The sequence below is a fragment of the Camelus bactrianus genome, chromosome 12 (assembly GCF_048773025.1).
Source record: "Camelus bactrianus isolate YW-2024 breed Bactrian camel chromosome 12, ASM4877302v1, whole genome shotgun sequence".
Taxonomy (NCBI): Eukaryota; Metazoa; Chordata; class Mammalia; order Artiodactyla; family Camelidae; genus Camelus; species Camelus bactrianus.
In genome coordinates this window covers 59,400,119-59,412,652 of record NC_133550.1, presented here as the reverse complement: position 1 = coordinate 59,412,652, position 12,534 = coordinate 59,400,119, and the positions used below count along the sequence as shown (strand labels likewise).

The 12,534-nt window shown below is 46.6% G+C and overlaps 2 protein-coding genes across 8 annotated transcripts in view; both read right to left on the bottom strand.

The window, feature by feature from the left end:
* The window catches only part of TOM1 (target of myb1 membrane trafficking protein), a 39,381-nt gene extending 32,116 nt beyond the window's left edge, over positions 1-7,265 (bottom strand). For 2 of the 4 annotated variants that reach the window (XM_010946076.3, XM_074375452.1), the window contains exon 1: positions 7,091-7,264. In XM_010946076.3, the coding sequence (XP_010944378.2) occupies positions 7,091-7,142 (52 nt within the window). In that variant the 5' untranslated portion in view covers positions 7,143-7,264. Of the gene's footprint in view, positions 1-7,090 lie in introns of all 4 variants that reach the window. The other 2 variants (XM_010946062.3, XM_010946069.3) reach the window with 2 other exon arrangements.
* A 2,967-nt stretch (positions 7,266-10,232) lies between these two features.
* Positions 10,233-12,534, bottom strand: part of HMGXB4 (HMG-box containing 4) — a 28,019-nt gene continuing 25,717 nt past the window's right edge. For all 4 annotated transcript variants that reach the window (XM_010946095.3, XM_010946105.3, XM_010946114.3 and 1 more), the window contains one exon: positions 10,233-12,341. In XM_010946095.3, the coding sequence (XP_010944397.1) occupies positions 12,297-12,341 (45 nt within the window). In that variant the 3' untranslated portion in view covers positions 10,233-12,296. The remainder of the gene's footprint in view (positions 12,342-12,534) is intronic.

The window sequence follows — 12,534 nt, the reverse complement described above, 5'->3', positions numbered from 1 at the left end:
TTGCCTGGGGGACAAGGCTGGGAAGGGGAGGAGCTGGCACTTGAACACAGATCTTCTGATGCAGAGTCTAAGTTCGGACCTATTCAGACTGCTTATGTCCGAGTGGCCAAAATGTACCACCTGGGAAAGCGTTAGGTGAGCTCATGGGCCAACGTAAAGACGTTTTTAGAGTTGCGTATTTAATGTAGAGTGGAAGGGAGAAACACGAACCAGCTCATCAAAGCCATGATTTCGGAATGTAATTACAGGATAAACTGAAATTTAAAAAGGTGAGCCAACGAGAGGAAAACATTGCGAAAATAAAACTAAAGGTGGTACATGCAGGGCAGAAGCCTGGAAAGCGCTAGCCTAGACTGAGACCTCCTTGGTAAGGAGGTAAAGAGTTAACTTGTCCTGAATCCCCCTGCTTTTCATGGGGTGATGGCCCCAAGCTAATCAGAAGACACTGAGGGTTTTTGTTTTTGTTTTTTCCCTAAAACCAAAAGGGCGGAAATCCGGGACTTTACTCTTATTTCTTTGAGCTCAGTGAGGGAACAAAACCTATTCACCAGCTCCAGCTGTAGGGTCAGGCAAAGGCTTTAATTCCCAAGTGAGAAGTGGCTCCACCCCACAGCCTGAAACCTGACGCATCTGTGAATGTGGCTGCCACCCAGCCAGCCAGCAACTGCTCACTCCCAGCGACACCAAGACCAGACAGAGGCTGCACTGGAGCCAGAGCCCTGGGTGGGCACCTTGGCTCTGTCACAAATTGAGACTATGCCCTAACAATGATGATAACACTGAGGAAAAATCACAACAGCTAACAACGATGGATAACTGCCGTCTGGCAGGCATTGGGCCAAATGCTTCATAATGTGGCAACACAACAGTCTCCCAACACAGCAACGCAGCAATCCCAACTGATACATGCCATTACTACCCTTATTTTATAGACAGGAAACTGGAGAACAGAGAGGTCAAGTAACTTGTGCCAGGTAACAAAGCAGGGAAGGATAAACTAGGACTCAGACCACCTGGTCTGACTCAGGAGCTCATCCCGGACGCCTTACTATGTGCTATGCAGCCAGCTGACATGAAGCATTTTCTAGACATTAGTCCCTGTTATTCTCAAGACAGAGATTTGAGTTCTAACCTGGAACCAGCACCAGAGCTTCAAGACGTGAGGGCTCCCTGGGGCACAGAGTAGGAAGTGGCAGAGATTCTGACGCACGTGGTCCAGAGCTGGAGTATCTTCAAGCATCTCTGCTGGGGGTGCTCTGGGACCCCACTTTGAAGAACAATGCCCTCCATCATTCTGCCTCTGGCTCAGAGGTCAGCAAACTATAACGTCCAAATGCAGTCTGCTTTGATATGGCCTACAAGCTAAGCACGGTCTTTACATTTTTAAATAGTTGAAAAAAAATCCAAAGAAGAAGAACATTTCACGACATGTGAAAACCACACAAAATTCAAATTTCAGTGTCCATAAATAAAGCTTGACAGGAACACAGCCGGGCCCTTGCACTGCTTACCGTCTGCCTGCTTGCCACTCTCATGGCCCCCCCAAACTAAAAATATTCACTATCTGGCCCTTTACAGGAAAAGTTTGCAAATCCTGGTCTAGTCAACCCTGCCAACCATTCAGGAATCCTCTTTGCAGCCTCCCTTCCCTCTGACCTCTGCCTTCACACCTCCAGGGGTGGGGAGCTCACTACCAAAGGAGGCAGCCAGTCCCAGCGTGAGGTCTGTGCTGGCACTGGGCTCCCTCCGTGTAACGTCACTCCTGCCCCTGCCCCTGGGCCGGTGGTCAGTTCTGTCATCCCTCCACAACGGCTGTCAGTCTCTTTCTTCCCTCTAGTATCAACCCTCTTTTGTCTTCCCCTGTCCCCTCAGTTGCTCCTCATCGTTACAGAAAGGGGCTGTGGCACAGTTAGCAGAACTGGAAATGGACCCAGTTCTCCCGCCTCCCAGCCTGGAGACCCCTTGACATCACTGCTTGAGCGTCCAGTTTGGTTTCCAAAATGGCACCTCAGAGGGCCCAGGTGTTCTCCTCCTGCTAATGCCTGTGGTCTCTCATCCGTGATGCCTTCCGGTGGCTCCCCTGGCTTGGCTTTTGCGGAGCTAAGGGCGACTCTCCCTGACCTTCCACCTCCCCTGTCCACCCCAGGGCTCAGTCTCAGCTCTGAGCTCTTCTCCCATCACATCCGGCTAACACCACCCCAACTACCGGGGGGCTGGTCCCCCGCTGCCCGTATTTACAGTCTCTCCTGTTGGCAACCTGCTTTCAAGAGTCAGTTGTGTCTGCAGCTCAAAGCGCCAGGGGTGAGCCAACAGTCGGAAATGGAAAATGGGGTTCTTGGGTTGCCTTCTGTCATCCCTCTATAACAGTAAGATCTGTCCTCACAGAATACCTGGGAAAGGTTTTAAAATCCTTGGAAGAAGAGGGCTGGGTCAATTCCAGCTAGTGCTCATTATCTGGGATCCTTTCAGCCACAGACTGCTGCCCTTGGGAGAATCTCCCACTAATAGCTGAGGGTGTGTGGACAAAACATGTCATTGCTCTTCCAGTAAACAGACCATCAAGCCCTCAGCCACTGCAGCCCCCCAGCCTCCACACAGTGCACCCTGAGGGGAATTCAGGATGGAAAAAAAAAGATACTGGCTCTAGGTAGTTAAGATGCATATCAACGGAATGATTTCAATAAGCCCAGACTCTTACATCTTCCTGTACAGAGAAAAGCACTAAAATCATTAACTTGAGATGTCTTTTTTTTTTGTGGTTAGCAGTAATCTTTTCATGTTTGACTACAGGTTTTTCCCCCATGTATCTTGGCTCTTCCTTAAGTCTTTGGAACAGTCCCTCAGAGCTATCTGAGAGGCTGCTACCCCGGGTTACAGTCCTCGGTAAGGTCCCTGGATAAAATATAATTTTCAATTGATAGATTGTGCATTTTTCTTCAGTCGACAGATGAGTGACCTGGAAATGTGCACAGACCCAGATATGCATCATAATCAGAAAAGCTAGTTGTGGGTCGAACAATAATTGTGGATGTTGGAGGGCTGGGCTACTGCAAATTCCAAATAAGCATCGAGCAGCCAGGTGCAGTGTGATGAGGGTGCAGGACAAGACCAGGGCTCTGCAGCCAGAGAGACCTGGGTCTGGGTCTTGACTCTATTAAGCTGAGAAACCTTAAGAAGTGATACCTTCCTTCAGACTTAAATTTTAGTGATATGAAAAAAGTACAAAACCTTGCAGGGCTGAAACCGTGTCCCCCTAAAACTAGGTTACTCTGCCGAGTTTCTATCCAGAACTCTATCCCCTTCCTTGTCCCGTACCTGTTCCCCTCAAGATTGAAGAGTACTGGGGGAGGGTATGGCTCAAGTGGTAGAGCGCGTGCTTAGCACGCATGGGGTTCTGGGTTCAATCCCCAGCACCTCCTCTAAGAATTAAATAAACCTAACTACCTCCCCCAACCAAAAAAAAAAAAAAAAAAAGATAGAAGAGTATTAAAGAAAAGAGGGGACTCAAACAGAGCAGGACCCTGTGGGGCCCTCCCAGTTACAAAAGCCTTTCTGTGCCCCCAGTTTCTTGTGTGTAGGAAAAAGGCTTCAGCCTCCTAGACCTTCCCTGAGTTCCAAAGGGCAGATTCATACAGTCACTAACTAGGGAATGAGGGCATGCGGAAAAAAGGGAAAAGCAGTCAGGAAACAACCGTGCGGCAATAAAGCAGGGTCCCAGCTCCTCCTCCTGTCCCTGTACCACAGTCTGACACAGCTCTCCGAGTTCTTCTGCAGGAGCTGGGCCCCCACCCAGGTGGAGGATGGTGACTTCAGGCTGAGCACAAGCACGTGGAGCCCAGACTGGCTGGAACCCGAAGGCTGATGACTGAGATTCCTGGAACATCACCCTGTTACCGCCCCATCAGCCAATCAGAAGAAAGTTACAAACCCTGCAGCCCTCCCCCTAAATTTTTGCCTTTAAAAACTCTTCCTTGAAAACCATCAGGGAGTTTGGGTCTTTTGAGCATGAGCAGCCTTGCAATAAACCTTTCTCTGCTCCAAACTCTAAGGTTGTGGTTTGTTTAGACTCCCTGTGCGTCGGGCACAAGAACTTGGGCTTGACGACAGGGCCAGGAACATTAATACTTGGGATACCAGCATGGCGGCACCTGGCATTTGGCGTTTGCTCACAAACTGTTATTTTCCTTTTCTCCTTTCTTCCCTCCTACTGTGTGCCAGGCACCAGGCTAAGCGCTGAGCGTCTGGCTCAGTAAGGTACAGCACCTGCCCGTAAGAAATTCAGTCTAGCAGGGGAGACGCTTGCACAACTACTAACAGGAGGGGGTGGTGCTTTACTAGTGTGATGATGGTGGAAATAATACAAATGATGATGTTTCCTGCACACTCACAACATGCTCCAGGGAGCATCTCACTTTACTCCACAACCGTCCTAAGAGGTGGGTGCTGTTATAACCTCCATTCCACCCAGGAGGAAGCAGAGGCTCAGGGCCCATGTGAGGGAGCCTGTGGAGCAAGGGTGATGGGAAGGTACATAGGCAACGGCTGGGTCTGAAGGAGTCAGAGAAGGCCTCAGGGAGGAGGTGACGATGCCTGGGGCTTTGAAGGATGCACACAGGAGCAGGCAGAAGGAGCAGCAAGCACCAAGGGTGCATATAGGGGGACAGAGACTTCATGAGTTGAGTGACACTCACCCCTGATTAATACCATTAGGACCCACTGTGCTCAGAGCTGCCAGTTCTGAGGTGAGAGTACCAGGCTCTACTCTCAACGAGGGGATGGAGTCGGCAGGCTTGAGAAGAGATTACTTCACCCCTGCAGCTTACAGAAATATAAGCAGCTAATACAAAAGGTCATTAGTAATCACAGCCAATCAGTGCTGTTGCCACCTCTTCATCTTAAAAAAAAAAGAGAGAGAATACTGAAGACATTAACTCAAATGGCAGACATTCTTCATTTAGTTCTACTTTTGAAGTCTCTCCAGCTTTGGTTCAAATTTCAGGAGCTCTGGGCTTTCCTATTGATTCACTGGGGGCTTAGGTGAGTCACAGTCTCCCCCTCCTCGTCTCTGGGCCTCAGTTTCCCGGGTAAACGAAGAGGATGGGCTAAGAGCAGAGGTTTTCAGCGTGTGGTTTCCAATCCAGGGGCTACCTCAGACCAACAGGGTCACTAGCTCTGGGGGTGAGGCCCAGCCTTCGCTGCTTTAACAAGTCTTCCAGGGGATTCTGATAAGAGCCCTGGGTTGGAAAAGCCCCAGGGTAAGGACGGGTCCATTCCCGCTGTAAAACTTGGTCTGTGCTCTCAGGTATTATGAGTTAGCAGCACGCTCTTTAGACTGGGTATTTCTTGTCCAAGACAGGCAACCTTTCAGGGTAAGAAGAGAAGCTCTTTTGTTTGGCCATCTAAATCCCGGAATCTAGATGAGCTTTTCTAGAAAAGTCTGAGGAATATGTGATTGCTTTTTTTTTTTTTTTTAAAGTAGGAAGCCTCAGACTTGGCTTGTGATGAAAGCAGTGGTATCTGCAGTTGGAGAAATGAAGATGAGAAAAGAGCTGCCTTCTCTTTTCAGCTTCCAAACAACGACTCACTGGGTGTGTGTGTGTGTATGTACACGGGGTTGGGGGTGTGTGCGGAGCAGTGGTCCTGAGAGGGCAGCTTCCCCTCTCTGGTCCAGGATCTTGCTGGTGTGTAAATTCTCTACTGCCAGCTCCTTCTTGAAGAGCTTTGATTACAAAACCTCAGAAGAGCCACAAACGGTTACGTGGGCGATTTCAACACAGAGCTGGGTCAACAGACTTAAGTAAGGTTTGGCTTCCAAGACAGTAAGAATGGAAAGAATGTCTTGTCTAAAAGATCCAATTTTCCCAGGCGGACTTAAGGCTAAAAACCATCAAAAAGATGAGGAGTTTCACAGTACTGCCTGTGGCTTCTTCATGCAAGCAGGCACACCCAGGCTGTCCTGAAGAAGTGTTAGCTGTTTGGGCCATGACCTGTGGGTCCTCTCTGCACTGGTGGGCAGGAATGAGTGCCTATGAGACGGACTGTCCGGCCATTTCCAGGAATTCCCGACACTCACTTAGTGGGATCTCAGTTACAATGATGACAAATAGTACCACTTCCTTTTATATAGCATTGGCCATGTGCCAGGCACTTCTAAGTACTTTTACACTTATTAACGAGTTTAACCTTCACAACAGCCCCAGGGAGGTAGGGACCATTATTATCCCCTAATCACAGGTGAGGAAACCTCCGTACAGAGAGCAACGTCACAGAACCTATTAAGTTTCCTGTCAACATGGGGGCATAAGAGTCAGGAGACCTGGGCTCTGAGCAGGCCTGTGTTTCGGCCAGAGTGCTTGGCCGTTCCATCTACTGAGAAATACGGGAGGCCGAATCAGGTGGTTTCTAAGCTCACTTCCTGCTCAGGGTCTGCGACTCTACGCGGTCCACCTGATGCCGGTTGGTGAGGGCAGCCAAGGCAGGCACGCCCTGGGGCTTTGGTTTCGAAGGCCTGGCCTCTTCGTCGAGCGGGTTCTCCAGCGTATAGCCCGGGCCTGAGGGAGGCAGGACTCCCTGCCCCCCTTCCCAGACGCAAAGCCCTGGTCTCCTGGTCCTGGGAGAATGGACTTCCAGCCCTTCTCAGATATCCGTGTCCGGAGCGCCCGGCGAGCCAGTAAGGAGACGAGGCGAGAGCCCAGGCGGCGCGACCCAGGCTAGGGAAGCGACGAGGGAAACGGCCGAGGGGTCCAAGGATTGCAAAACCACGCAGTCCCTTTAACCCCCAAAACTTTCTCCCTGGACTCGCGACCCCAGCAGCCGCACATTGGCTGAGCCGCAGCCGCCGGGACCCGCCTTCTCTATTTATTGGCTGCAGTAGGCATCCACCACAAACTGAGGCTTCCTAATGGGCCGCTACTCTTGTCAATCAAAGTAGGCGGGAGGATGGGCGGGGCCAAGTGGGGGAGAGGCACGCCAGCCTCGTTCCCCTTCCAGCCTCGCTCCGGTGTGTGACTGGGGACCTGAAGGCGCCCCGGGGGGCCGCGGCCGGGCGAGAAGCCCTGCGTTGGGGCTGCACGGGGCCCTGGGGACTCACCGATGCGCTGTCCCACTGGAGAGCTGAAGGGGTTCCCCAGGAGAAAGTCCATCGCCGCCGCTGCCGCTGCCACTGCCACCAAGCCGGGGAATCAGCTGACGGCAACCGCCAGCGCCGCCGACTCTTCACGTGACGCGCCGGACGGTCCTCGAGGAGGAGCAGCTGGGGCGGGGCGGAGGGAGTCTGGAGCTCGGCCTCAGGCCCCGCCCCCGACGTAGAGGGTCGGCTCCCGGTGGAGGAGGGCGATGACCTCACTGCGGCTTGCTCTGCGTCGGTGGACGTCACGCACGACGTAGGGTGACTGCGGACCTGGGGGCGTGGGTCTCGCTAAGCCACTCCCCCGTCTTTAAAAAACTGGTTTAGGGGCGTGGTCTTTTGATCTCTACACACCCGGAAAACCAGTCTCAGACCAGGGAAACGTCTTGGGTAGGTTACCTAGCAAGCTCAGACTACATCTCTGTTAGTCTTAGCCCCCTAGGACCTCCCTGTGATACACACCCACCCTTGTGGTTGACAGCCTCTCTGGCCTGTCTCCCTGCCCAGACAGGACTCTTCTCTTTGAGGTTAAGTTCTCCCGGCTGCAAGATATATCCTGCTTGCAGCCTAAATTTCTTTACCCCAAATAGGAGGCAAGGGCCAGGGATTTGCGACACCTTGACACTGAGAGCCAACTCAGCGAATTGTAGCTGGGGCCGGGGTAGAGCCCAGGGTGGCAGAAAACAGATACCACAAGTGCTTCCTGCCATTCTCTGCCCTTCGTTTACTGTGTAATTCAAAAAGCCAGCTTCCATTTTCTCTGGATTCTGGAATTAGATCAAGGACCCAATCTCTTTTCTAAGGTCACAGGCTCCTTTGAGAAATTGTTAGGAAGCAACAGAGCCTTTCTGAAGAACAAAGGCAGAGATACAATTCGACCTCGGGGAGTTTCTGGGGTCCCTGAGGTACAGGTGTGGACTCCAAGCTAAAAATTAAGAATCTCAAAGTCTTTCCCCAGCTTTGTAATTCTAATATCTTCTTGTCTTCCTGTGTGCCAGGTTTCAGCTACGTTACCTAGTCATTAGATGTCAGATCTATTGGTTATGTTTTTTTGCTTCTAATGACATGAACTCCAACAGATACAATAACCACTGCTTTGGTAGTTTGGGCTACTGCAGGGTGCTTTAGTATTGAGCATATTTGTGAATTTTGAATATGAAAGGTTAGTAAACTGCACAAAATTAGGATGATAGAAAACCTGAATTAGAATTTAATCACACTCCTGTAGGTTAATCTGAGCAACCATAGGGGCTGACATCTTTACTGTACAACATACAAACTTAATGGAGGTCACATACGCCTCTGCTTTGAAGTGTTTTAATAATGCTTATGAGACCTGTTAATAAATGCCCATCCCCCACTAGTCTAGATGTTCCATGAAAGCTGGGATACTCTGTCTCTTTCATTCACTGTTGTCTAGCACAATGACACATGAAAATTTAAATCAATCTACCTTTTGGTAATGGCATTTGGAGTATAAAGGGGGAGTGTACATTTAAGAGGAACTTCATGTCAGGGACCTTCCATGTTTTTCTTCATTTAAGCATATTGCTTGTATGGAATATATTTAGCATGAATTTCCTTTGGATTCTTCCATTAAGAGCCTTTAACATCTCCATGTTGGGTTGTGATTTACCAGAAGTTCTTGCCTTCTTGCATCATTTCGGTTTAAAGTGATTATGGGTACATCTTGGCTTTACTGTTGAGAATAAAGCAGTCGCAAGTTTTATTCTTCATGGTAAAAAAGCAGAATCAACCCATATACCCCCAAAAAGGGAGTCAAATTATATTAACTCCATGCAAACAGAATGCTGTATAGCTATTAGAAATGGAAGTGTGTGGATTTTATCAACACAATAGATAGGAAGCTAAATGGCAAACATTAAGTGTAGTACAAAATTATGTTTTAAAAGTGTTTGCTAACAAGGAACAAACTCATAGTAAAAAGTCTGTTTTAATTTGATTTTCCTTTTAAATGTTTTAGCAATGTCAATGTTTAAGTCCCCTGAGATTTACATATTGTATAAATGTAAGGTAATCTATTATATCCTTTAAGTATTTTTAGACAAAAATCAAGGTATTTTGCCTTTAAAGTTTAATGAAAATAGTGCAACAAGAAAAGTGAGGTCTGTGTAGTAAAATGCAGCTAGGACAGAAGGACAATGGGAAGGTCTCAGACAGTTTTACTACAATCACATGTGCTAAGGACTGCAGATAATGGAGAAGGATTTTGATGAATTACATACACAATTTAACTGTGAAAGTGGCTTATGGGAGAGGAGAGCCTTGGCTTTGGGTTCAGCTGTACCAGTGTGCTCATTCTGGTTCTGCCATTTACTAGCTGTATAAACTTAGGGAAAGTCCTTTCTGCATCAGTCTCCTCATTTATTAAGGGGGATAATACTCATAAGGCTTTTGGGAGGATTAACTGAGATAAAATACGCAAATCACTCTAGTCATTCAGCAATATGGCAGTCTCTTTCTTGCTGCTTCTCCGTAAGTGAACCTTTCAATCAATCATACTATTTCACTATTTATGACTATTAACACCTTGTGTTTGCACTGAAATTTTTACCTTGAAAAGTCCAATCTCATATATTAAATGTTCACAATTATTGCTAAATGTCAGGCTGGCTAGTTGCAAGCTTGGAGACAGGGAAGTGACATTAACACTATTTTACAGATAGGACTTCAGATGCCTATAAAGATTAAGTGACTTATCCAATCCACTATCACTAAGTCAGGACAGTACTGAAACACATGATTTAGCATGATACAGATGCAACTTTTATACAAGACTGGTAGGTATTTCTTGAGTTAGGCCAACACTGTAACGTACATACAATTTCACTTGCCAATGTATAGAGTTACACTTACCAAAGCAACTGGGTTTGAAAGAGAAAAGATGAGAGAATCCACAATGTAAAAGTTAATAGAAACAGAGCAAGATGCTTGTTAGGAAGATGGCTATGATCAGAAACTTGACCTCTATTCCAGGTTGATTTTTTTTTAAAAGAAAATTATGGTAGGATACAGTGTGAAAAACAGGTTTAAAATTTCATAGCAACTTTGGTTAGCAACAGGGAAAAGATAGCTGAGACTCGACTACAAACATTAAAAATGTGATTTTTAATAATATAAGTACAAAATTTTATTTCTTTATACAACTGTAATGGGATTTGGATCAAACCGCTAGAATTTATTTAAAAAACAAAATAAAACAATGATATAAAAACTGCAAGAAGGTCTGAATCCAAAGTTTTTCCTCTAATAGTACCAAATGCCACAAGGAACAGATTATTATACAAATGTGTACAAATTTTAAATACAAATACAATAGGGTTGGATTTTAAAGGAAAACAAACAAACAGAAAGCAGTTCCTCATCAGGATTTCATTAATGTGTAAAATGACAATGGTAGGGTTGAATTCTTTCTGTACTAACCTATGTCTTCAAGGCCCTTCCTTGATACCCTGTGTTGAACAGGAAACTGACATGTGTGCAGATGAGGCCTGGTACAGATTCTAACACATGAACTCAAGCCAAGATTTCTGCTCTTCTTGATTTTGGTTCCCAAACATTCCTGTTTCCTCAATTAAATTTCAAAATTGCTCTGAGGTGAGAAAGGCATTCAGTACCCAGAATACCTTTAAGAAACACAGCCTTGTGACCACACTGGTGGGAAGGAAGGAAAGAATTAAATAGGATGCAGGCTGGCTGCACTGCCCTCAGAGATCTACTTTGATGCTGCAGTGCTCCGTCCAGGCCAAGGGAAGAAAGCACAGCGATCTCAGAGCTTGGTTCTGACGTGGAATCACACACCAAATTTAAAAACAACCCTGAAGCACTCAACTGTCTTCTTTGGAACTGGGAAGCAAAAGTTTGGTTCTTTGGAAATGAGGGCAGCTGGGAATGGTAACATTCCTTTTTATTTTACTTTCTTGACATTATTGAATCAGAAAGGATTAGAATCCCAACATAATGATTCCTTTGTGAGGCACAAATACCTTAACGTGTAAATGATTTGGAGTTTTCAGAGGGGACCAGAGGAAGGAAGAAAGGAAGAAATGAAAATCTGTTATCTTCCACATGCTGTTGCTGGTGGAGGCTCTTGTTTTTAAATTATATATACAGAAATTTACAGGATAAATTAAAATCTAAGAGAGTTTAAAGAGTTAAATACACATAATTAAAACACATTCACACGCGCACATAAATAAACCTACACGAGAATAGAGTACGTTTTTTTTTGCAATTCGTTTTCGTGTGGAATGCAGAACACTCTATCTGCCCAGCAGGGGAGCCAATGAGAAGAACCCAGGAATCAGGCTGGGCAAAGTGCACCTTCTACAACCACCAAACAACTCAGCCACAGAACCGTGAGTGAAGCTGACGCTGCCAAGGGAGGTACCAGCTCTTGGTCCTGCAGACCAAGTATCCCGGGTCAGCTCACAGTATAGGCCGTTCAGCTGCTGGCACTGACAGCTTTACCCTCGCCAGGGCTCACAGAACTCCTTGGCCCCTACTGAGGCTGCCAATGGTACCAATGATTATAATGAACTAAGACGTGGACACTGGTAGAGCAGGAATTGGAATGAACCCCCTACTAAGTTCACTTAAACCATTGCAATAGCTTTAAGATGGGCACGATTTTATCACCTCCCACCTAGGTCACCTCAAGTTGAAAAGCTTTGTACTTTCAGTTAACTGACATCTTCCCATAATCTTTCCCATCACACTTCAGACTGTTAAGACAGGTAAGGCAAATGGTCAGTGATGGGTCTGGAGGTACAACTGAGTTTGGAAAAAAATCACATTTTAGCTGTCCATAACGAGATGCACTTGGCATCCAGAACAAGCCCCCAGGCCCCAAGTTACATTGATTTTTAAGGCAGATTTATCCACCACAGGAGAAGTAAGAATCCCAAGCCCATATTCATGCCAAGGTTTTCCTCTTGGCTAAACCTTTGCCATTTCATAAAATTATTAAAAGCAAAGTAGTTACAGTCTTATGTATATATTGTACATTTTATATATATATATATGTATATGCATATATATAAAAATTTAAAACCTATACCCAGAGGCCAGCGAAAGGATCTGGAACAGTCATATATACACAAACCAGCAATGGGGGGGGATAAGGTTTCTGTCCCAGGAGGCTTTATGGTCAGAGTCCAGGCATGATGTAAGCAATGTTGTCTAGTGTGTTTGACTGCAAAACAAGGGAAAAAGGTTCAGTGAAGAGGACTTTTCCTTAGTTCTCTGAGACATATTTCATTGTTCAGGGGAGGGAGATGGAAAGAAAGACTAGAGTTAGAGGAAACGGGGGGAGATGAAGATAGTCTCCTGTTGTCTTTATGCTAGGAGCTTGTTTGCTGACTTCTCCAGTTAATCCTAGTAAAATA